This window comes from Amblyomma maculatum, chromosome 2 (assembly GCF_055883805.1).
Source record: "Amblyomma maculatum isolate TAMU_Amacu chromosome 2, ASM5588380v1, whole genome shotgun sequence".
NCBI classification, from domain to species: Eukaryota; Metazoa; Arthropoda; class Arachnida; order Ixodida; family Ixodidae; genus Amblyomma; species Amblyomma maculatum.
Genome location: NC_139345.1, coordinates 28,272,874 through 28,299,097, shown reverse-complemented (window position 1 = coordinate 28,299,097; position 26,224 = coordinate 28,272,874). Strand labels below are relative to the sequence as shown.

Genomic DNA, 26,224 nt, shown 5'->3' with positions numbered 1-26,224 from the left:
AAGTGTTGCTTGATTTGCTGCACTCTGCTTCAATCTACTTTCCCGGCTCCATCCTGTTTCAAAACAATATTGTCACAAAACTGCCTCAGTCTGGCTGCCTTGATATTACTGTCAAATTTAATGGAGCACAGACTTTTGCCGCACGGTGTAAGTATCTGCAAAACGTGTGATCTAATCCAATTCATTTAAGCAACCTTGAGAAGCGCATCAGGTGGGTGGCATGTTCAGTTGTATGTTCATGCTATGGGAGCTGCCGTAGTCAAAACGACGACAGTGCCCTTGTGGCAGAGGCACAACACCAGTATTCATAAGTTTAGTAATGCATCTCGCACTGGGCCTAGTACAATTAAACCTCGATGTAATGAAGTTGGTAAAATCTGCAGTTTACTTCGTAAAATTAAAATTTTCTAACATTGAGATTTGTCTTTTGAAAGTGGCTATCACATGTGTAATGTGGATGATGCGCCTGTAAAATTTTGGTTCCACCATCATCATCGCCACACTGGATTGCTGGCCCTTGATCACATTGCCCATTCTGCGGCTTGTTCGGTTGCCACCACCGCTGCAGCTGCGTGGGAGGGAGCCAGGGAAATGAATGCTGGCAGCAGCGGGTCGCGTCAGTTTTCCTGCCTCGTTTTATCCCCATCAGTCACGTTGTACCTGATGAACTGAAACCCGGTTTTCGCTGCACATCACTTTGCGCTGCAAACACGAGCATGTACGTCTTGTTCACACGCACGCATCATCTGAGTAGAAAGCTCTTTTACTGAGCTTTATGGAAATAGTAAATGAGCACGATAACTAAAGCGTAATTTCCTTTGAGCGCAGTCTGGACGCCGCATTTGATGCCCGTTTTGGGCAATGTTGCAACATACAGACAAATTCATTGATAACAATACAGGTTAGAACAATATTTCAAATATATCAATAGACTAAAGTGGCACTGTCAGCCTTATCATGATTTTATGGCAGAATAAACCGCTTATAACAATGCTGCTGTAGCACATTATTGGTTATCACATAGAAATCTGATCACTGAGAACCAGCTTAAAAGACACAAAAACGCAGAATTGCTTTAACCACAGCAGCCAACTCACCCTCACGATGAGAGAGCAAACGTTATATAATGCAAAAAAATAATAATGTAGAGCTCTTGTGGTCGGGTCCTCATTCCAGGACTCCTGCGGCCTTTGATGCCCGACTAGCCCATTCAATCAGCCAATGCTGGTCTTCGACTCTGAACTGGACAGCGCAGCCTCCCACTGCTCCGGTGTGGCATTGTGAATTATAGGCAGTGCATCTATTTTCTGGCAGGCCCATGTAATATGATAAATTGTCGGTTTCTATCCACACGAGGGATATGTGTCCCTGTATACGGTCGGATGTATCTGTATACGCTCCCGATGAGAAAGTGTGCGCATGAGAAGATGGTGGAGCCGACTGACAGGTAAGTCAGATGCTGTGAAAGCAAAAACTGTTCTTGACTGTGCATGCTGACAACTTGTGCACCAGGGACGCGCCATGCTTACAAGCAAAGTCTTCTTCTATGAAGCAGTCCATTATTAACTGCTCTGAGCGTGTGCCTTTCGTAGAAAATGGGCCACTGTGGTGGTGCTGCATCTCTGCATAGGCCACATCTTGTGCATAACTCGTGACAGTCGTTGATGTGCCTTGAGAGCACAGCTTTCTTTTTCCTTCCCACTATCTTTGTTCACTCTGTCCTGCAAGCGCGTCGAATTTCTGGTCAAAAATTGCTTCTGGGAAGCTGGTTTTGTTCAGAACACTGGTGACTTGAAGGTTCATGAAGCACCCACTGATGTAATGACGACGACAATAGTGATGAATTTTTACACGATGATGCAGTCATGAAAAATCAAGATTTCACCTACTAGGCGGTCTGATCAGCTTTTACCTGTGCTGACTGTGAAAAGGTAAGAGACCGATGCAAAAGAGGCCTTACAAATGACAAAGTTCTTTTGAGACTTCATTTTTCCCGAAGGTCCCCAAATCATATATGTACAGTACAGTAGTTAAACACTCTGCAGAGAGATGTGAACAAAATATGTCATGAACCAGTCGAAGCTGACTGATACGGACTTTTCTTTTAAAGAAATCAACATTACAACAGTTTGTCATTTCTGTTTTGGCACATCCCAGTGATAACGATCATTGGTTATAACAAAGATATTTTCTTCACACTTTAGTATTGTTATAAGTTAGTTTGTGCTGCTTCTGTGTCGTGCTGGCTACGGGCTGCGCGGACGTTCATGCCACCTAGTGGATTCCCGCGACGCTATGTCCGCAAGCCTCACCCATACCACCCGATATGGCGTTGCAGGCAGCGTGCGCCACCACCACCTACATTTACATCGGCCATATGCACCCTCCCGTACGCGCTGCAGTACGTGGTTTGGTACGTGCCTTGCTGAACCCACCCACTGAGTTTGTGGTACAATGTTTTCTCGGGTCAGTTTAAAGCCTGCAATAAAATTTCACTACATTGAAAGTGGTAAAATTTACTTTGTTGTATGAAGCTAAATTTACATAGTGGTCTATGGACAGGAGTTGTGAAAGCCAAGATATCTCATTGCATAAAAGATTTTGTTGTATTTTAATTTGTTACGTCGAGCATATATAGAATTTTCGTGATAATAAATATTGGTTTACAAGCAAATTTAAAACAAGTCACAAGCAATTGAAGGAAATTCATTGTGAAAATATTCTCTGTGCTCAGGATGTAGCATCTCCTCCCAGAGATGCATGCATATTCAGCAAAGCATTGTATGTTGAATAAGAAGGAACCAAAGCGCTTTTTTTTTTTTTTTTTTTTTGTAAGTCAAAAGTAGACCGCCGCAGTGATTAGAGGTGTTTGACCCCTAAGAAACATCTTCTGTAATGTAATTAGAATGCTCATACTTTTGTTTTATTACTACAAAGCTGCTCCGAAAGCTGGTCAAGTTTATTCATGTAGTCGTGATCACACTCCTGGAGTTCAAAATGCTGATAAAAGATATTTTGTTTCCAGTGAAAAACCAGTAGAAGAGACGCCAGTAGTGACTGTGACAAAGCCTTCGACCGGTGACGGTGCCCATCGCATGCGGCGACGAAGGCGCCGTGAGCACCATCTCCCGAAGAAGAAGTACCTAAAGGCTGGCCTCTATTCCAGCTGCTTTAAGGAAGATGGGTGAGTTGTGGGCCAATAGATTGCAATGCTTTTGCACTTGGGCAAAGACTGATCTGGAAGCATAGCCAGCAGGTGGCACAAATAATGTCATGCATGTAGAGTCAATAAAGATTCAAGGGTGGAACTATTTTAGTTGGACAATTCTTACACGGGCCATCTGTATTACAACGTTGCAGACCATGGGCATAAGTCCACTCCATTCCTATCGATCTGCGTACAGCTGCACAAAACATGCTGCACTCATGTCTGTCCCAATACTATCTTTTTTCCTTCCGCTCCGCACTTGCCCGTCTTGTTCTTAGGCTGCTTGGCATCACTACTCTTGTTATCTCCACTACTTTCCAAAGGAGAAACTAGGGAACAGTATTCCTTACTTGAATTCCGTTGGCCAGTTCTAAGTGCTCAAGACTCCTTGGCAAGAGGAAATTTGCTGATCAGTTCAGTCATGGACTTTGTTGCACTATTGACAGCTTGTGTACTGTGTTTGATATGTTGGTTTCTACATTTTTTAATTTGGTCAAGCAGTCCCTGCCGAATTAGTCATAAAAAGAAACTGAAAATGAGAAATTTTATTTTTTGTGTAATTTAAGTAAAGTATGACTTTACTAGCTGTAGCTTTGGAAAATTAGTCCAGAAGGACCACTTTAAAGATTGCAAAGTGTGCAGAGTGTAATTTACTAAAACGAATATTATTTTGTTATCATAGCATACAAAGGTACCTGGTGAACAAAGCAAATTGTTTGCAACGTTCACTGCTTGCTCATAAATGTGTTGCAGCAAGTAGGAATGTTGTGCAGGTTTTTGACACATTTTCTAATTACTAGTATCTGAATGTATCTAGCTTATGTTTTTTGCCTGTTCTACTTGCAGAGGTCCATCTAAAGATGCTGGAGAGGCAACAAATACAGAAACCTCACTGCCAGAACAGCTGAGCTCACTGAACCTCAAGTAAGATGGCTTTAACACAGCCCTTGTTAACCTGTGTGCTCCAATATGGCATTGTTGAAACATCTGAAATTGTGTCTCTGAGCTTATTGACATCCACTGCACAGTTTGCTTTTATATAAGTGGGGAAACTTGGTTCTGGGTTTCTAAATTAACTTCACTGTTAGCAGCACTTACTCCAGCATGTAATAGTCTCATGCTGCTTTCTGCTACACATAAAGATTAGTAGTAAACAAAGGCAGAAAAAAAACATCTTAAAAACGTCTTTTTTGAAGGAGTTCTGTCCATGAAACCCTGCATTGAGCACAGTCATAACACAGCGGTGGAATTGCTGTGTCTGTAGCATCGCACTGCGCCAGTTGGCAAATTCTGCTGCATGCTGTTGCAAAATCAACTTTTGAATTAAATTGATTTCAAACAAACAAGCATGCTTCCATACATGTTTGACGTGTATGGAAGTGAAAGCTGCTCTTTGCGCCACTTTTTCACCCACTTTTGCACCATAACTGTGCCAAGAGCTCGATGAGAAACTTTGGCAAGGACGAAACAGGAACTGAGGGCAGCAGCACTTTCAAACTGGTCGGTTGCATGTTTCTTTTGTGACACCATCACAAGTGTAGGGCTGTGAAAGTATCCAAAATTTCCAATAGCTGCTGAATCGAAACACCAAGTAAAAATTACTGTATTTTCAGCAGTCTCTTTGTATATACATATATATATATATATATTTTTTTTTCTCATTTTCCTCATTTTAGGGCTATTTTAAAAAAAAAAGACTGGGCTGAAGAAAGCAGCCTTTTAAACTGAAGGGTTCTACAGTTGAATCCCGCCACAACGAATACCGCCACAACGAAATTTCCGCGACAACGAATAATTTTTTATTCCCCGCGAGTATCCTATAAGAATTAATGGCCTAAATTTCTCTGCACAACGAACCATTTTTGCAGAGCGTTTCCGCTTCAACGAAATTTTCGCGTTCAAAATCGAAACCGAAACTAGTTTTATTGACGAGAAGTCCAAGTCAAATCCAAAGCCACATTAAGCATGAAATCACGTGATTGCAGTTCCGCCATTTTGGCTTTGTGTCGTGGTCGCGTTGTTCACTCGCTGCCTTTCTCTTCGACAACGACGAGTTTTCATCCGCAGGACACGATGGCAACGCAAGTGAAAAAACGCAAAACTCTTTCCCTTGAGCAAAAAGCTCAAATAATCGCCCAAGCAGAAAGCGGAAGGAAGAAAGCGGCAATTGCTGAAGACTTCGGAATTCCTGCAAGTTCGCTGTCAACGATTCTAGGCAATAAGGACAGCGTGAGAATGGCACTTGCTTCAGGCACATCCTCGAAGCACAAAAAGGTGACGCGGCCCCTCCATGAAGAGTTGGACAAAGCAGTGCATGCGTGGTTTGTGGAAGCACGAGCCAGCAACGTCCCCCTGTCCGGAAGCATCGTCCAGCAGAAAGCCTTGAACTATGCATGCCTACTTGGCATTGATGATTTTAAAGCCAGCATTGGCTGGCTAAACCGTTTCAAGGCCCGCCATAACATCGTTGGAAAAGTGTTGTGCGGCGAGTCAATGTCAGCAGGCGTGGACGGAGCAGCTGCTTGGAAGGTGAGTAACATGGCCGGAATTTTAAGCAACTTCGCGCCTGCAGACATTTACAACGCCGACGAGACCGGGCTATTCTACGAGATGTTGCCGGCTAGGACGCTCGACTTCAAGGGGCAGCGCTGTCACGGCGGCAAACACAGCAAAAAACGCATCACAGTGCTGCTTTGCACAAATATGGATGGCTCGGACAAGCATCCGCCGTTAGTCATAGGCAAAAGTGCCAAGCCGCGCTGTTTTAAGGGAACTCGTAGCCTACCTGTGCAGTACAAGGCGAACAACAAGTCATGGATGACCCGCGCTATTTTCACCGAGTGGATGATGGCATTCGACCGCGGCATGAAGCGGCAGGGCCGTAAAGTTTGCTTGCTTTTGGACAATTGTTCAGCGCATCACTCCGACGAAGTCAAGCTCACTAACACGGAGCTGAGGTTTTTCCCTCCCAATTGCACGTCTGTCTTACAGCCTCTCGATCAGGGCGTGATTCTTAGCCTGAAGCGCGCTTACCGCGGGAGGTTAATTCAGCGGCTGCTTTTTAACACTGAAACCGGCCGAGACACGAAGGTGGACTTGTACGTGGCACTGCAGATTATGTCTGCTGCCTGGAGCACACTGGGGCGCTCAGTAATTGTGAACTGTTTCAGGCACGCCGGATTTGCCGAAGGTCGACCCGTACACTCTGCTGGCCTAACACCAGGCGTTACAGACGACGACGAAGAGGCGTCACCGGCTCCGGGGATCGCGGCCGCCTGGAAAACGCTGGGAGAAATAGGAACCGTGCCGCCTAATCTCGAGCTCGACGAATACATCGGCGCTGACGCTTGTGTTGTTGTTCACGAAGATGTGAGTGATGAGCAGATCATAAAAGCTGCCCGGAATGATAAGGACTCTTCCGATGAAGAAGACGACGACGTACAGGAAGCGCCGGCTGCGGCAACCGCCGTACAGGTGATGGACGCTTTTGATGTCATCAGGAATTTCGTTGCTGTCCGAGACGACGATGTTGCAATGGGTTTGCTGACCGAGTGCGAAAATCGCGTGACGGCGTTGCTCGCCGTGAAGCGTAAGCAAACCAAGCTTACAGATTTTTGGCATTAAACGCCTTTGCTGCTGCTTGGGCAATTCTTTCTGCGTTTCACGTCAAATTTTTGCGATAACGAAGTTCCGCGAGAACGAATTTTTTTTCGTGCACCGTGAATTTCGTTATAGCGGGATTCAACTGTATCCACTTTTTTTTTATCGTCACCATTGCTAAAATCGGAACACCTCAGCAAACATTAGGGGTTACTATGACGGTCAGCTGTTATGGCACTGCTGTTATTCCGGCTGCATTCTGTTTATCACATGCCATGTTGCTGGCAGAAGGATACATACAAGGGGAAGTGAAATTGTAAAAGCCATACAGATCACATATGCTGGCTAGCAATGTGTCGATTTCAATAATGCTGCATGATAGTGGGCTAGCATGCTTGGCTGTGGCATGAATTGAACTCTAATTATTATTATTATTTTCTTTTTTTTGCTCAGCTTTCCCAAAATTTTGTCTCTGTTGTGCCTAATGAGTTGGCCGCCCTTTCTTTTCCGACGCATATTTTCTGTCTTTGTTTTAAGATACCTCCAATGCTGTCCACAATTTAACACAAGCTCTCCTGATTTGCTTATTTGAGTTCTGTTTCTATTGTTCTCCTCAAATTGGGCTGAGACCTTTTTTTTTTGAACATGCTGTTTCTTTTTATGTCATGTTTCCATGGCATCGTTACTTGGTTATCCTGTAAGGCATCATAATGAATGGAATTTAGGACACCTGATCTTCGACACAGTCATTTTTGTAATAACTTTGAGTCAGCAGGCAAAACCTACGTGACTCATTGAAAACTGTTGTGTCATTGTCTGTTGCTAGCAAGATGTGTAGCCAGCGAGTGAAGGCTGATCAACCATGCAACAAAGGGATTGCAGTTCGACAAGTGCTGCCATGTTCCCATCTGTTGAAAGGACTCACCAGAGTCATGAAAATCCTACCGAAGTTTGGTTTGGGGATAAAACCAGCTGCTGGGGGCACGACCGCCGATTAAGGAGCTGTGAGCGGCAGACAATGCCAGTAGTGTACGGTATGGTTGCAAGAGAAAGTTTTGCTTACACGCCCTTGCTATTGTTTAATCTCTTTAACACTTCATGCGAAATTGAAGCCGAGATCTTGTATTGGACACAGTTTCGTAATCTTAGCCCACTTGATGCTTATAGAGAGAAAGAACGCTGTCAACAGTGCCACGGCTGGTTCTGTACCGCCGATCATCTGAGGCCTAAAAGGGCATTGAATGACTGCCTAAATAATGTTCACTGCGCTCACTAACCTACAAAATACATGTGACTAACACACTTCTCAGAGGTGGGAACACTGTTTGAATTGTGCCAGCCTGCCTGCACCGTTACGTTGAGCCTACTTACATGCTGCTACAAACTGCAGTTTTTGATGGAATTGAACCAAGGCTGTGCCAAAATACTATTCTAGCAGCTTGGGAGAATGCAAAAAGGCTGACGATGCGCCCAATGGGTGTAGCCATGACGCTCTGGTTCCGTCACACAATGTATGATGAGAAAGATGACTGACGGAAATGAACCTCATTGCACTTTGCTCTGTAAGCCTTTGTTGCCCACTGTTAGCACACACTGCAGGCATGTTTTGCAAACCAGCTTCGTGATTGCTGCCAACACTGTCCAAAATGAGCAGCGTGAGTGTACTTGCAAAGAAAAAAATTATTTTTAAGGGGCTTAACTTAAATAATGCTACTTTTGGTCCGGCCAGATTTATCAGTTTCTGTTGTGGGTTTGGATCCCATTGCCGTTCCGTTATTGATTAGCTTTTCTTCGACTTTCTAATCAATCATCTATATGATAATGTTATATTTTTTAGATTGATGGACATTACAAAAAAATTTTCTATGCTTTCCTTGGCGTCAGTAGTTGTCACTTCCCTATGTATGTATCGCATAACCAGCCCCCCATTTCCTGTGTTGGTTTGCTGATCGCATGACTAGAGTCTTGATTGTGGCAGCCTTGATGCCATAGGTCGCGTAATTAACTTATTGCGCAGCTCGCACCCTCCTTTTTACAAAGTCTGCTGCTGTGGATGAGAATGGCACCAGTGAAAATGAAGTAGCAGCAACTCAGTTGGTATAGCTTGAGACGTGAAATTCGAAGTTCTTGGTGTCGGATCTCACTGGTGGCATGTTGTTTTTTCTTCTACTTTCTAACCAATTATCTCCATAATTATTTTATAATTTTGCATTGGTCAGCATAAAAAAAAGATAACTCTTGTTTTCCTTCGTGTCAGTGGCTTTCGGCTCCTTTTGTATAATAACAAGGTTAGACATTTTATGATTGACTGCTGATGAGGTTCAAAATACTTTTGCTGTGGCTTCAAGTTAGGCCTAGCAACACTGGACGTATGGCGTTACTGTGCAGGTGGCAATGTCGCCACAAAGGAAGGCAGTACTCGCGTGGGTGCACTTGTTACGGCTTTTGGCACAGCATAAGAGTTATTCTTTTCTGGTGCAAACGCCGAGTGCACAAGACGAGTGACGCCATGACACCATGTGTTCATGGTTCCAGGAAGAGTCCAGCATGCGGGACGATTCCAGAAGTATGTGGCTGGAGTTGGTGCAGCTGTACCGTATTTGAAAAGGGTCTTGCCAATGGTCCACTGCGAGGTAGTTTGCTCTCAAGAGGCTGTGCCTGCCGATGCCACTGCGCTCAGCTTTCTTTTCCTCTTCCTATCCTCTCCTTCTTTGCTGCTGCTGCTGCTGCTGCTGATGCCACTGCTGCTGTCTGCCCTCAGCGCTGTGCTGTGCTGGGCACCCTCACCTGACGGCTTCTACCTAACCACCACCTGCACTGTGCCTGCTGAGGAAATTGCCACCCCACCCACCAAAGCAGAGCCTGCCTGGTACTACTGCATCTACGAAGGCATTTTTACCACAAAACATGCACCTGGCACTCTTTTGCTGGACGTAGCGCAAGTTTTCACACCTTTTTTTGGCCCCTCTGCAGTGGCTCATTGAGTAGGGCACTTGGCGGCTGATCCTGACGACATGGATTCAATCCTAGCTGCACTGGCCGCTTTTCGATGGAAGTAGAACATAAAGTGCTTGTCTACTGTGCACTGTCGATGCATGTTAAAAATTCCCAGGTGATCGAAATTGTCTGGTGTCGTGGCCTTCCTTTTAGCTGATATCACTTTCGGACATTAAACTCCTGTATACCATATTGTATCATCTTTTTTTGGAACAAAATGTGGGGAAGAGAGGTCATGCAAGCATTATGATAGGGAGTTGTCAATTTCATCAAGAGTTGGTTTCAAGATCAGCGCTCTCTTTGTGTGCCCCCCCCCCCCCCCCCCCCCCCTTGTTTCCTTTCGGACATGCTTTGGACTGAAAAATAATTGGGGAATTGAGGCCTCTGTTTCTTGTTTATATTGTTTGTTTTAGAAACCACTCAGCAAGCTTATGCAGGGTGTCTCATGCAGCTGTAATCAAGTTTAAAGACCAAACTGTCATGTTGCACATAAGTGTAGTGAACAGCACACCATTGGCTGCTCTGTTACTCAGATGGCAGTGTTTCTGACATCTTGCTGCACTAATTGCTTGAAATTGTTGTGCGGTCTTCAATCATTGTTTCAGAGCACTACAAGCATCTAAAGCGTTGTAGAATGCATTAAAAAATGTTCCAGTTGTTTCGAGTATGTTGCAGTTAAACATGTAAATTCTGACCTCAGGGATCCAAGGAAAACGTCCAAAATGTCCAGAAAGTCAACCAGAAACTGTATGCATCCTAGTAAATTTAATATTTATCAATAGTTAATTTTTGTAGTAAATTTAATAAAAACTGGAGTGGTAATGGTTGTCTGCTTTTGATATGAGAATTACACGGCACTGGCAATTTTTCGCAGTTCCATTAAATGCTTTACAGTGTACATAGAACTGCTTCAGAATAGTAAAGGCCTTTGTGGCCACCCTAACAGCGCGGTGCGATAACATAGGAGCCTACTCTCATGCAGCGTCATCACGTAAGGACACTCCATCACACCAGTTGTCAACAGCGTAAGGCGAGCATGTATTTGCAATGCACTGGAAGAATGAATAACCGTGTAGGCAAGATTGAGGGAAACACACATCAGTGCCAAAACGGTGCGACACCTTGTAACATGAACAAGGAAAGATTGGTGGTGCACAACCAGGGGTTTTAAGTGGCGAACAGCTGTTCTTGGGTGGCTGGCTAATTCGCAGCTGATGGACTGAAGCTCGGAAAAGTGAACCTCAAACCATGTGGCCTCCATGATGGGGTCCTCAAGTTGTTGCAGCTGTTGCATGCACATCAGAAGCACATTCAGGCTGCAGTAATGTACAAGTGAAGTGCAAAAGTGCTCTTTTCTTACGTCTCTCCTTCATCCCGTTGTTGTGATGTATTACTGCAGCCCATGGTAAGGAGGTCAGCATGCACACTAACCGGCATCACAGATTTAGTGCCAGAACCACAATAGAAGGTGGTAGTGGTAGGGGGTTTATCATTGGCATTAGCATAGCTGAGTGGGAAGATACTTGATCTTGGAGGCACAATCGTAAGGAAAGCACAGGGAATTCAAGTTTAAGGAAATGGCAAGAGCTGAATGTTGTGCACAATTTCTCTACTCTTACAGCACAGTTAGGAAAAACTTTTTGCACACTGTTGCTCGTGAGGCACTCTGAAGTCACAGAGGAACTTCCTCAGATCAGCAACTATAGAATTGTGGTCTTTTTTCTTGTTTTCTTTATTAGCTTTATTTTTTGAGATGCAACTGGACATTCAGGCTGCTTCCATGCCAGTGGGGCATTTTCGTTTGTGCACATTCTCTTTGACGCAAAGCATCAGGCTTGCATAATGTGCATATCGCGCAGTTGTTCTTTTCGGTCAAATTCTAAAAGCTGTGCAAGGAAAGTGAGCCTTTGGAAACATTGAAATATGACCGAGCAGAACTTCATCTTGCCTGCCTCTAATGTTTTGTAGCTTTCGTGGTTTGTGAGAAGTGGGCAATTTGCTTGCACGGCTCACCTAGCTGGAGAAAGAGAGTTGGGCCACAGTGCTGGTGTGCATTCCTACGCGTGCAGTGAGCCAAGCACAGAGGAGGAGGAGGAAGGAAACCAGCCTGCACCCTTGGAGGAGGAGAGGTGCACCAGCCTGATGCCGTCCCCCATCCATGCGGGCAAGTACCTGCGCCAAAAGCGGTCTGACTTTCAGCTCTCCTATGACATCTGGTGGCTACACAAGAACAAGCAGGTGAGCTTTCAAGTCTCTGTCTTGATTTTATTTGCTCAAACAACTCATGCACCAGTGCACAGCATTGGTTGCATGTGGCCTGTTGTCTATGTGGTGTGTTGTTCTTGTCATAATTAAAAAGAAAGAGGGGGGGGGGGGGGGGGGGGGGATAAGCATGAAAGTAAAAGGAGGGATGAACCTTGCTTTAGAGTTCTGACTTCTCAATAAATTTTAGGATTTTTGTTTTTTGAACATGACAGTCAGGTTTGTGTTCAAATTGGGTAATTATGGTACGTCTGCTCATAGAGTAAAAAATAATAACATTGTTTTCTTCCTCTTTGTGAAGCCTTTTCCAAGAGCCTGAATATGTTTTGTTTCTTTAAAATGTGCTCTGAAATGACAAACGGCTTGGTGTGATCGCATCACCAGCAGTATATAAGCTGTTCAAGATGGAATGTGACTTCAATTTATCAAAAATATCCAGTTTTATATTGTAACCTTGTGATAGACCATTCATTCAGATTTCAGAAAATACACTTGGGCATTCAGCCTTCAAAAAATATCTTAATGCTCTTTTCTGGTGACATTGAGAATATTCAGGTGCTTTATTTGCATTTTTTTGTGTAAAATAAATCTATTTCTATATCTGGCAACCTTCTGATTAAGCTTTTTTTTTTTTTTTCGAATTCAGAAAATATATTGCTCTTTAGTATGTACATATTTAAAAAAACTTTTTTTTTGTCCTTTCCTGTGGTCATGTTAGGTAGAAAATTGAGTTTTCAGAAGTTTTATCACCATTTTTCTCAAAAACATTCTTTGAGGTTTATGTACGTTTTTCGTTTGAGAACTATGAAGTATAAGTAAATGCTATTTCCGCAAATTTTGATCAGTATTACTTACTTGAGCGCTACTAGAATCATTAGCCTATTTGTATTTTTATTATTAAAGAGACATGCGCAGCAATTGTATAGTGCCGAAAAAGATAAACTGTTTATTGCTTACAGTGAATAAATTTTTGTTTATGCATTTGTTTGTTTATACTGTGAATCCCATCAGGGATTGTAACGGAAGGGCTGTGAGTATACATACATTAAAACTACAAACATACATAATGCCACATAGTGCAGAGTGTTACATGCATACATACAAGCTTACAACAATCGAGAAAAACGGGTACAGTTGAACTTGGATGTAACGAACCTCTACGTAACGAATTCCTGACTTTAACATAGTTTTTAAATTCCCCAATGCCGCACCCATTGAAGCCAATGTATTTTCGACCTCTATGTAACGAAAGCATTGCGGCGGTCAACCTTGATGTAACGAACTCGCGAAGCTGATCAGTCATTATTTTTCTAGCTTTTACTGAAAATTTGGCCGAAGAAATGCATTAATTTAGTGAATATTAGAACTCTAAGAAGCCAGCAGCTACATGAACGCCTGTAATCACAGAAATCAAGCAAAATTGGCGATGATGATGATGATAGTATTACCTTCTAGCGCTGCTCCGTGGCTAACGCAGCAGCCTCCTGAGGCGTTGGTAGTGTAGTGCAACACCAGGTAGCATTAGTGGCTGCAGTTGATTTCTTTGTAGGTACTGTACGTGCGTGTAGCACATGCAAGTTTTGCTCACGTTGTGCATTCGCCATCCTGTCTGTTGTTCTGCATCTCGTGCACGTCTCATGTGTCTGCGGATTTGCAGTGTTGGTTCGCCCGACGTGTTTCGTTAGTGCTAGGCCAGCCCTTCTGCCTGTATTCGTGGGGCCCTGCTTGTTTCTGCGGCGTCAGTTCGTCGTGATGAGTTCAACGACCAGAAAACGAAAAGTTTTGTAATTTCAAGACAAACTTGCCATTTTAAATGCGATCTCCGCTGGCGAGAAGAAGGATGGCGCCGCTCGTTTCAACATCCCAGCGAGCACCCTATCAACAATTTTGAGTGCGGAAGAGAAGATTAGAAGAGGCAGTGGAGTCTGGAACAAAGGCTAAGAAAAGATTGAAACTGTCAACATATGATGATGTGGATAAGGCAGTGTTCACGTGGTTTTTGGACACGTGAGACAGGAATGTGTCCATAAGCAGAGCAATATTACAACAAGAAGGCGAAGGATTTTGTGTGCATCTTGGGCCATGATGACTTCAAGGCAAGCAACGGGTGGTTACAAGGTTTCAAGAGCCGACACAATGTTATCGGGAAAGTTATCTGCGGCGAATCTGCATCTGCAGACAGCGATGCTGCTGCTTCGTGGGTGGCTAACATGCTTCTTGGAATACTGAGTCGCTTCGAAGCGGCTGAGATCTATAATGCTGACGAGACGGCTCTCTTTTATCAGATGCTTCCGAGCCGCACGCTAGCACTTAAATGAGATGACTGCTGCGACAGAAAGCAGAGCAAACTCCACGTAACAGTTCTACTGTGCACCAGCCTCGACGGCACTGACAAGCGAGTTCCGCTAGTTGTGGGAAAAAGTGCCCGTCCCAGGTGCTTTAAGGGGACGAAGCGTATGCCTGTGAAATACACGGCGAGCACTAAAGCGTGGATGACTTGGGCAATATTTTCTGAATGGCTGAAAGACTTCAACCAGGCTATCAAGCGGCAAGGCCGTCAAGTTTGCCTACTTCTGGACAGTTGCACTGCGCACCATGTTGAAGGTTTGCAGCTGTCTCACATCGAACTGTACTACTTCCTGGCCAATTGCACATCACTAATACAGCCGCTGGACAAAGGAATAATCAACAGTTTTAAATGCAATTACCGGCGCCGACTGATACAGAAGCTTGTTCTGAACATCCGTCTGGAACGGGAGCTGAAGATCGATATTTATCAGTCAGTTGAAATGCTTGCAGCCTCCTGGCAAGAAGTCAGGGCAGAAGTTATTAAGAAGTGCTTTATGAAGGCAGGGATAACAAAAAACGTACAGGCTGGTGCCAGTGATGAGGAAGAAGAGGCTTCAGCTTCATCCGATGTGGCCAAAGTGTAGGATGAGCTACGCAGCAAAGGTCTGTCCCCCACGACGTCGACCTTAGCGACTTTTTGTTTGCCGACAACGCTGCCGTAGCTACGGAAGAAATGAATGATGAGGTACTTGCCGGAAGCGTGCAAAATCTCGATGTCTGTGATGATGGTTCCTGTGAGCCAGATCCGTGTGACGTGCCCACTGTGAAGGAGGTGACGAACGCAATCGACATATTGCGCCGTTTCGTTGGCTCGCGTGACGACGAAGAAGCATTACATGATTTAGCTTTACTGGAGCGCCGTGTTGTGCCTTCGCTCGCCCGGAAACAAGCAGAGATTACGCAGTTTTCTACTGTAAAATAAATGCCTGAAGGGTGAGTTCACCTTCACTGATATCTGAAGCCTTTCGGTTTCGTTTCTGCATCATTCGTGCAAGCCTGCATACAAACCCTGCATGTAACGACAAATTGCGAACTTTTGTCAACTTCGTTATATCCAGGTTCAACTTTATGTTAGGTCGATTGATTACATGATTAAGGAAGGTAACAACTAGTACAAAATCCATATGACAAGAATAATTACAGTCGCAGAGTCAATGACGGAATCAGTAATAAAATTCTAATTAACATTCAAGCAACAATCAAGGTTACAAAAATACAAAAAAGTATATATATAGTCATGGTTTCGTAACATAACTGTTGCCACTATAGTACGAAATTTGAAGACTTTGCACTTAATAGATATAAAGAAAAATGTGTCATGAAACACAAAAACAGCACAAAATTTTAGCTAAGGTACCTTTCGAGCTCTAATGCAAGCTACATCTATTTAGAAGATTGCTGGCAAATGTCATATTGTCACCAATACATGTAGCAAGCAGCAGAACAACCGAGCTGGACCTTTTTAATCAAGCTAAGCTTGAGAGAGATGACGACGCTCAGCCACGTGCCAAGACATTCGGCCACTTGGTGGCACCAGAAGACTGTCAGCGGTGTGGCCGCGGTGTGGCATTGCGGCATCGGCCCGATGCCGCAAGTGTAGGGGAATAATAGAAAAGCGGGGCAAGTTATACGGGACAGTCTCTGGCTCTGGTTTGAACCCTAAAATGGTTTAACGATTGTAATGTGGCTTCATTCTGGCAGCGTGAACTATTTCAGATTTCGGCTGCCGAGAGGAGTGGACAGTGCCTTGTGGTAGTACCTCATAGTTCACCGCGCTCAGGCGGCGGAGCACCTCGTAAGGTCCAAAGTAACGCAACAGAAGCTTTTCAGAGCGCCCTCGCAACCGTATTGGGCTCCATACCCAGACTTGGTCGCTGGGCGTGTAAGTCACCTCTCGGTGTCACAGGTTGTAGCTCTGGGCGTCGTGTACTTGTTGGTGCTGAATTCGCTGTCGGGCATGCTGGCGTGCAGCTTCTGCGTCACGAATTGGTCAGCCCCCGTGACAGTGGAGGGAGCAGAATCTGGAACAAGCATGTCATCCAGCATAGTCAAGGGTTCGCGTCCATGAACCAAATGGAATGGAGTGAAGCGTGTTGTTTCCTGGAGTGCAGTGTTGCATGCGAACAGGATGTACGGCAGAATTCGGTCCCAGTTCTCATGATCGTCATCTACATACATAGAAATCATATCGGCAATTGTCTTGTTAAGCCGCTCAGTCAGTCCATTAGTTTGAGGATGATAGGCTGTTGTCTTGCGGTGGGTGGTGCCACTGAGTCGAAGTACCTCACTCGTGAGTGCCGACGTAAACGAGGTTCCTCTGTCAGTTAAGACGACTGTTGGCACACCATGACGGAGTACAATGTTGTGAATGAAGAAATGCGCAACTTCCTCTGCGGCACCACGGGGAATGGCCTTGGTCTCACAGTAGCAGCTGAGGTAGGCAATCGCTATATACCTGTTACCCATGGAGGACTTCGGAAATGGGCCCAGTAAGTCCATGCCGACCTGTTGAAATGGGAATTTCAGGGGATCGATAGGCAGCAGGAGCCCAGCTGGTTTAATGGGTGGTGTCTTCCGCCGCTGGCACTCGCGGCAGGCACGGGCGTAGCGGTGCACAACGGCAGCTAGCCTGGGCCAGTAGTACTTTCAGCGTATCCGTGCCAATGTGCGAGAAAAACCGAGATGGCTGGAAGAAAGGTCATCGTGGCACGCACGAAGAACTTCGTCATGTAGCAGCGTAGTGGGTACTACAAGCAGATAAGCAGTTTCTGTTGGACCGTAGTTCTTCTTTGTAGAGCACACCATCACGCAGGCAAAATGACGACAGTCCGTGCCTGAAGAGCTGAGGAGGAGATGATACGGTTCCTTCGAGGTATTCTATGAGGGGCAAAAGTTCAGAGTCAGCCCGCTGCTTTCGGGATAAGGTGGACGTCGCGAGAACACCGAGGAAAGCGAAATCGTCGTCGGAGCCGTCCGCGTGGCAAAGAGTAGGGGCGCGGGACAGACAGTCAGCATCACTGTGTTTCTTGCCGGACTTGTGCACGATAGTAACGTCAAATTCTCGCAACCGAAGGCTCCATCAAGCCAAGCCTACCAGATGGATCTTTCAGGTTTGCCAGCCAACACAGAGAGTGATGGTTGCTCACGACACGAAACAGACGACCGTACAAGTACGGACGAAATTTCATGACTGCCCACACAACAGCGAGGCATTCCTTTTCCTTAGTTGAATAATTAATTTCGGAACGGGACAAAGTGCGACTGGCGTAAGTAATGACGCGTTCTGCACAGTCCTGCCTGAACAAGGACCGCACCGAGGTCAATGTTACTGGCATCCGTGTGCAGTTCCGTGTCAGCCTCTTCGTCGAAGTGGCCAAGTATAGGCGTATATTGGAGACAGGACTTGAGTTCCATGAAAGCTTTTTCCTGGTTGGGGCCCCAAAAGAACGGCTCGGCGTCTTTTGTCAGGCGGGTCAGAGGCTCAGCGATCTTGGAGAAATTGTTAACAAAGCGATGATAATATGCGCAGAGGCCGAGAAATCGACGCAAGCTTCGTTTATCCGCTGGTTTGGAGAATGAAGCAACAGCGGCCGTCTTTTCTGGGTCTAGGCTAACACCTCGAGCACTGACAATGTGGCCGAGAAATTTCAGCTCATTAAAAGCAAAGTGGCATTTTTCGGGTTTTAGAGAGAGACCGGCAGATCGGATGGCCTCGAAGACAGCGCGCAAACATTTCAGATGCTCGTCGAACGTGTCCGAGAAAATTACAGCGTCGTCGAGATATACGAGGCATGACTGCCACTTCAGACGAGAGAGTACAGTGTCCATCATTCGTGTCCAGTGCCACACCGAGCTGGCCCTTTTTAATCAAGCTAAGCTCGAGAGAGACGAGGACGACGCTCAGCCACATGCCAAGACATTCGGCCACTTGGTGGCAATATCGTAGTTTTTATTACGATACTTATAATTTTACTAAATTTGCAGGGGTACCTAGTTTTTCTCTACTACTAGAATCTTTTCTACTTTCCATTGCAGCTTCTGTACAGCTATGATCCTGTCAACAACTACAAACGGATCAAGTCAAGTGAGTGCTTTTGTGTGCTCATTTTCTGCCCACATAGTACAGTAAATGTGTTTATTCAATCCCTGCTAATTTGGATAATTCAAACTGCTAGCACAATTTTATATCTACGTAAGTGATAGCATATGCCCTCCGAAGTAGATGCTAGGGGTCTCGGACTCGTTAGTTGAATGGCTTGTTGAAGCGTGGCCACATCCAGTAAGGATTATCACAATAGCCCTACTAAAACCTTAATTGCATGCTGCAGGTATCGTTGACATGCTTGCGATGGCAGGTGGAAATACAAACTGATAGCCTCATTTCTGAGACGGCATCTACCACTTTATTTTAGTTTCACTTTTCCGAGATGCGCCAGCCCATGGCAGTAGCGGTTATCACCCATGTATCTGCCAGTTAACCAAGCCCAGTGGTGTACCATTTCGTCTTTTGCGAACAAAAAATTAGCCGTGTAGTGTTTTAATGTCTTCAAGCACTCATTTAGCAATGCAGAAGCTTTTTCTGAACAGGAAGCATAAAAATCAAGGAGTAAATACTGAAATCAATTTTAAGACCGTTCTAGCACAATGCGCTCTGAGCATCATCTGCTCGGCCACTGTCCAATTTGTTTCCTAGTGGCTCTCATATGGTGGCACCACATCCCCATGTGAAAGGCAGAGGGCGCTAACAGTGTAGCAACGTAGGATCTGTAATGAGTTTGATCCCAATCATCTTTACCACATTCGAAAGCACCGTGTGTTACAGTATAGTACCAATAATACTTCCCGACAGGGTTTTGTAGTGTAAACACCATATTTTCTTTTTTTCGTTTTCAACGGTGATTTAGCCGTAGCTGCTCAGGGCATAATACTGGGGTACTCATGAGCTTCATTTTTGTTGTCTACATGCGCAGATGTATATGTCGACGTGAAGCCAGTCTCTAAATATGAAGTGCAAAGCTGCAATTGCATGCGACCGAAAGTGAAGGCTGACAAGGGCTGTGGTACTGACTGCCTGAACAGGTGAGGATGGATTGTGAAAAAGTTTTTCAGCTTGTACATCACTTCTGTGGCACGCTTTTGAATGAGGGAAATAAGCTTGCTCTGTCATTTTGAACATAATGCAATGGCTCTAGACACTACAGAAAACCTGCAACATCATTCTGAAGATCCCTTGAACCATAAGAACCGTAAAACCATTTATTCCAATGTGTATGAAGAATCCCATAAAACGTTGGTAAGGAAATAAAAACATCTTTTAATTGGATGAAAGCTTTAAAGTGACTTTGTGAGAAGGTGCTCAAATGTGTGCTCATTGTCATTCCCTTGCCCGTAATGCAACTAATTTTGGGCCATAATGGCTTAGTGCAGTGTATTTCTCACTTTTAAACCTTCCAACAGTTGTGTGAGCATATTAGACAGATTTAGCATCACTCTTTCCTGTGTGGCTGCAGGATGATGTATGTGGAGTGCTCGCCCACACTGTGCCCCTGTGGTGAACAGTGTGGAAATCAGAAGATTCAGAAGCACGACTGGAGCCCAGGCCTGGAGCGCTTCATGACCCGTGACCGAGGCTGGGGAATACGCACACGAGAACCAATCAAGGCTGGTAAGTGTGATCTTTAATGGGGCTATATGTCTTGTATAAGTTTAGTTTTAGTCTATTTCTTGGAAATTTGGCTGACTTACTTTGGTGTTTATTTCGGAATGCAGTCTTCTTTCTTTCTTTGCGTATATGAGCTATCGGTTAGTTATTGGTGTTATTCCTTCCTTTATTTTCGGTAAATATGTATTTCGGGTAGTTAGAAGCCACAGTGTATAGTATTTTGGACTTTCTGTTCCCACAAGCATCAGTTTATCAGTCTACTGTTACAGCATTGTTATATGCGAGTTATTTTAGCATAGAACTTATGGTAAAGCTGATAGTGCTACGTCTGTTCATTGTTATATATAATATATTTTTCAAAGCGGGATTGTTAGTGGGTTCGACTGATGACAAAACATGATATGAGCTTGATTTTACAAAGGTTGCTGGTTATGCAATATTAACTAATGCATTCCTGAAATAAAGGTGCTCATTAATTAGTACCAGTAAAGCAGGAAGGTGATTCCAATTGTAGGAAGGTTTGGAAGTCCTGGGCATGCCATGGATTCAAGTTGCAGTCAGCTATGAAGAAATCCTGCAACAGGATGTCCGCGCATAAAAGCCTGAGCAGTCTTCATTTGACTAGCCCCGTGTTGTGCACTTAGCTTGATCTCATCAGAGCGCAAGCAGCAGCGAAGTGCAGTGATGCACATAACTTTGAGATGGCATGCCAGGTCTTCATATGTAATGCAGCACATTTCCCTTTGGCGCATATGCTAAAGCTACGAAATATTCACTAGGAAACATGAAAAATAATGTCAAAGAAAATTTCGAACGACTAGTGATCTCCGGCACTCAACAGACTGCTCCAGCCCAAGGATGCTACGCCAGCTCTTTCTTAGCAGTGTATATATTAGTGCTAGCTAATAAAAGATTAAAGAAAAGTAACATAATAGTAATTGATTACTTCACTGGAATCAGTTATTTTTCAGATGTAATTTTAATTCTAACCAGTAACTTGTTTTCTGTAACATTTACTAGTCTGGTGTGAATGAATTGGTGCCTTTATTCTTGTGGCCAGGAAACTGAATGTAAAAAACAGTCCCTACATGAAAGCTGCTGCCCATCAATTTGTGACAGAAAAAAAAGTGTGTGTGTGTGTGTGTTATTACACAGTAAAGCTTCTTTCTTTTAAATTAAGCAGTACTGCCCTTGTAGCTGTGAACTAATTTTTTCGCCTCTTTTTTTTTTTTTTCTTTAATTGGTTGTCAAAGGTCAAGTGCTCGCAATGTGCTCACATTTTCTTGGTAGTGACATGTTGTTTTCGTTGTTTTCTTTTTATTTCTGTTTCTTCCTTTTGCAGAGGAGTGGGGTCTGTGGGAATTTTTTCTTTCAATACCGATTGAGCACTGCCTCATGTATGTACCCCTGTGCACATTGTGTCATTGTGCAGGTGAATTCATCCTCGAGTATGTTGGTGAGATTGTTAGTGAGCAGGAGTTTCGCCACCGTATGGCAGAGCGCTACCGCAATGATGAGCATCACTACTGCCTCAACCTGGATTCTGGCATGGTCATTGACGGTTACCGCATGGCAGGGGAAGGACGCTTTGTCAACCATGCCTGCGACCCCAACTGTGAGATGCAAAAGTGGTGAGATATGGCTTTCACATTCCACATCGCCTGCAGTTGTTGAATGCAAATCTTTCGCCATTATAATCTCTATCCGCTGAATGCCCACAAACCTGGCAAGCAGGTGCCAGCTGTGGACGTACTGAACACGTGTCATTACTTTGCTGCTCTGCTGCAGGTCTGTGAATGGATACTATCGTGTTGGCCTGTTTGCTCTGAAGGACATTCCAAGCAACACTGAGATCTGCTACGACTACAACTTTCACAACTTCAACAATGAACGCCAGGTGAGACGCAGTGGACCATACTGTCGTATTCGAACTTGCTGCCTCAACGAACTAGTGCAGTGCGAGTGCATTGTTCAGTTGAAGTGGTGACGGGCACGCGGTACGATGAGGTGGCGATTCAATCGCACGCCAGTCACATGCCTATCAACCATTAGTGCTTGTTCTTATTGCTGTCCTCAGATTAAGCAGCACGGATGATTTAGATGCACCTCTGTGGTGGGCCATTAAAACAACATTTTGTTCCGTGAAATTTTTTGTGCCTCTTTTGCATATCTTTAGCCATGTGAATGCAAAAAGATTGTTCGTTATAATCGATCGAGTGCCACATTTTGATTTTTTTGTTTACTTTTACAGATAGAACTCCCGTAGAAATAAAGCACAGACCAAACAGGCTGATTTAATGTTGTTTGATCCGATAATTCTTTATATCATTGTTAATTATAACGAGATTCAACTGTAATGTTGTTCATTTCCTCAAGTTTGCAAATGTATGGATGCAAAGTTTTATTGTCTTGCTTCCTGACCAGGAAGCAAAATTAGTGTCCTCATGCGAAAAATTAATCATTGTGCTGAGTTGTCATATGTTAACTCTCATAGAAGCTGGCCTGGAATCAAAAATATTGTTATGGCGGTAATATTGTCGAAAATAGGGTTCATCTGTGTTTGGCATGTTCTGTACACCTTCTGCAGTTGAGTGAGTGCGTAAAATGTTGGCAAGCCATGAAAATTAGTGAAAACTTTCTACCAACATGGTATGCATTGGTGGCATAAGTTCCATTTCTGATAAGCAACACACATTTCACGTGAATATCAGGTGGCTTTGCAAAGAGTGTGTTTTAATGTACTACACAAGCTGATGCACAAAAGAAACATGTTGCGTTTCATGAATGGAATGTTATTCATTATTTTAATTTGTGGTAGCGTGAAATGCATTCACTGCAACCTAGGCCTGTACTTTTCCTTCTTGGTCAACAGCAAGAGTGCAAGTGTGGGAGTGACCAGTGTCGGGGCTTTATTGGAGGCAAGAGCCAACGCCTGAACGCGCAGGCCAAGGACAAGTCTAAAGAAGGCACCAAGGGCACCTCAAGCCGCTCCGTTCGCAAGCAACAGCGCGAGCGTCATCGGCTACGCCAGAAACGGGAGGTACGTATTTAGCTGTTCTGCACACAGCGTTGCTCTTTTGCACAGTTCTTTTCAGCCATGGAGGTGTTGAGTTTCCACTGAGCGTCGAGAAAATGGTTTTAAATGAATCTACCCTACAATGTGAGTGTTGAATCAGGAAATGGAAACTGGGAAAAGCACCAACTGTTCAAGTGTTTCTCCTATATGCAAAGCTACCGCAGTTTTTGAAACTTCTTTTTTTTTTTTTTCAGTACTTTTTAGTGGTTTTCACTTCTTCACCAGTCAAACATGTGGACAGCATGCAAACGGAGGCATACAATCAGATACAATTACTTTTTTTAGTTCATTGGCTCTGCCAAACCACGTGTAGATGCTTAATTACAACTTAAAAACATATTTTTCTCAAGAGGTATACAGTGTTTTGAACCTTGTGGATGGCCCAGTAAACGCCTGAATGTTTACTTTATTTCAACGAGAGTTTTGTTTTTTCAAGTTAAGCAGCACCATTTTCTACTCTCAAACAGGGAACCAAAACTGAGGGTGGTACAACAGTCACGGAGCCTACGGTAACAGCACGACTAAGCCAGCTGCAGTTGAAGCCGCTCTCTCATCAGCAGCGATGCTTTGTCCAAAAACATCGCTGCTTTCTGCTGCGCAACTACGACCGTGCCAAGCGGTCCTGTGCCAACCGACCGTCACGTGACCGGTGAGTGACCCCCCCGCATGAGATGCTTATTCTCTTCAATATGCTTGTGCTTTGTTTCGGACTCCTTTGAACTCCAGTATGCTGAAATCAAATTGGTACACTTAAATCTTTTCTCTGGTTTGAGGTGCATTCGGGAGTGATATCGCTTGAGAAGCACTAGATGTGGGAAGCACATAATTCGTGACACCGCTAGAGATACAGCAGTGCAGCGAGATGGTGCCAAATCACAGCTGTGCAATGATGCAGGTCAGCCTACAATGCACCAGCGGCGTCTACCACACATGGAGCAATACCAAAGTCTGCCGTGGCCAGACTAAACTTAGTAGCCATCACGTTAACAGTGCTGTCCAAAGGCTTAGTTGTGCACCAACAATGACCAGTGGACAAATCCACACAACTTGAACTGTGAATCCGGGACCGCCAGGATATCAACGCTTGCAAAAAAGGTGGTGAAAGGGATATGCTGGTTCCCCTGAGGACAGAGTAGAAGAGTGCTCATTCCCATGGTCCACAAATACCTCCTATTTCACTTTAGCGCAACATCATTCGAGCTTCAAACTTATAATAGCAGCTCTAGGTGAAATTGATAAATAATGTGCGCTTGCTGACCGAAAATTCAGACCTGATTTTTCAGGCATGCTTCCTACAAGTTCGTATTTTCGCCTTGCGCTATGTTGGTACATATATATTGAACAGTATGGAGTGACCGCGCCCACCCCCACAACCTTCTGTGCTAAGGGGCACGGTCGCTCCGCACGCGCTACTCTCTCGCGCTAAGCAATCATAGGACGCGCGTGTGCGGTTACGGGCTCAAGGGTTGTTCTGCCATTTGCCGCAGGTTTGGAGGTTTTTATTTTTTATTATGTTGGCATGTGCTACGACGTGCCAAGTTCAGGTTCGCGCGCCGTTGTCTCTCCAATAGGTCGACACATGACTTGATCACTGCTTTCGCTCTCTCTCGCCGTGTCCTTGCTTGTGGCTAACAGCAGCAAAGGAGGTTGTTTTAGCTTCTTTCCATCTCCCTCTGTCACCTTCATTTTGCGACGTCCCATTTCTCTCCGTTGTGCGGGCCACCGAAAGTGCGCCCTCCGTGCGCGCGGTTACTTTTGGATAACTGATCGCGCGGTACCTTCAACTGCTAACTGGAGCAATGGCTCTTCTGGTTATGAATACGAGCCAAGCTCGGATTCGGACTCTCAAGCAGTATTTAGCAGTAAAGCTTGTTAATTCGAATTCCACGGGACCGCTAAGCCAGTCCGAATTAAGCAAAATTTGAAATGATGAAAGTGAGCAAAAATGAATGCGCTTGAAACGTGGAGGGCACAAAAAACATTTATTTACCAAAATAAAATCGGTTATTACCTTCCGCCTCTTTTCGCTGAGGACAACAGTCGTCACTGCCCTCTAAGACGCAAATGCGACGCAGGGAGTCTTCTTCCCCCTCTCACGCGACATTAAGCGCTTCCACTGCTTTTGCCACGGACGGCTGCACGGGCGCCTCTTCCTCTTCGTCGTCCTCGTCTTCTGCATCTTCTGGGACAGACCGCTCACCAACAACAGCAGCAATAATGTCCTCATCAGATAGGGCATCGCACACCGCTGCGTCGCAGTCCACTTCAACGTAGTCATCAAAACTAATATCCTGAAGTGCAGCACGCATTGCCGCTGGCAGGGGTTCCCGACTCTCGTCATTGCCACTTTCCTCCATTCCAGCAACAAAGCCACAGTGGTGGAAGCAGTTTGCAATTGTGGACGGCGTTACCTGCTCCCATGCACGCACCAACATGTGCGTTGCTGAGAGCAACGTGATGCTGTGGCTTTCTTGGTTGCCCATGCACAAAATCATACGCTGGAGCATATGGCACCTGTACAAACACTTACTATGTTTCTAATGACACCCTGATCCAGCGGTTGCAGGCTTGCAGTCGTGTTGGCGGGCAGAAACACCAATCTTGTAGCTATCAGCTTGGCGTCGACCTTGTGTGCCAAGCAAATATCGACAATGAGCAAAACTTGTTGCTTGCTTAACTGCATCTCCCGGTCAAACTTTAGCAGCCACTTTTTAAACAACTCACCCGTCATCCATGCCTTGCTGTTGGCGGCGTATTCGGTTGGCAGTGTTCGGATGTTTTTGAAACACCGGGGCTTATGTGACTTCTCAATTACAAAAAGTGTGACCTTCTCCGTCCCGGCCATATTCGCGGCGACCAAAACAGTAATCCGCTCTTTGTTGCACTTACCACCAACACAACTGTCCCCTTTGGATGTTATACTCCGCCGGGGTGGCGCAGTGGTTACGGCGCTCGACTACTGTTCCCAAGGATGCGAGATCGAATCCCGGCCTCGGCGGCCGCTTTTCAATGGAGGCGAAAAGCAAAGCGCTCGTGTGCTGTGCGATGTCAGTGCACTTTAAAGAACCCC

At 44.9% G+C, this 26,224-nt stretch overlaps 1 protein-coding gene across 2 annotated transcripts in view; it reads left to right on the top strand.

Moving 5' to 3' along the window:
* The window catches only part of ash1 (histone-lysine N-methyltransferase ash1), a 74,844-nt gene that overhangs the window by 26,706 nt on the left and 21,914 nt on the right, over positions 1-26,224 (top strand). Inside the window, exons 6-16 of one of the 2 annotated variants that reach the window (XM_084593605.1) lie at positions 3,026-3,184; positions 4,055-4,132; positions 9,570-9,677; positions 11,875-12,043; positions 18,452-18,500; positions 19,387-19,495; positions 19,927-20,081; positions 21,511-21,709; positions 21,867-21,975; positions 22,951-23,118; positions 23,622-23,803. In XM_084593605.1, coding sequence (XP_084449731.1) covers positions 3,026-3,184; positions 4,055-4,132; positions 9,570-9,677; positions 11,875-12,043; positions 18,452-18,500; positions 19,387-19,495; positions 19,927-20,081; positions 21,511-21,709; positions 21,867-21,975; positions 22,951-23,118; positions 23,622-23,803 — 1,485 coding nt within the window. The remainder of the gene's footprint in view (positions 1-3,025; positions 3,185-4,054; positions 4,133-9,569; positions 9,678-11,874; positions 12,044-18,451; positions 18,501-19,386; positions 19,496-19,926; positions 20,082-21,510; positions 21,710-21,866; positions 21,976-22,950; positions 23,119-23,621; positions 23,804-26,224) is intronic. The other variant, XM_084593606.1, reaches the window with a different exon arrangement.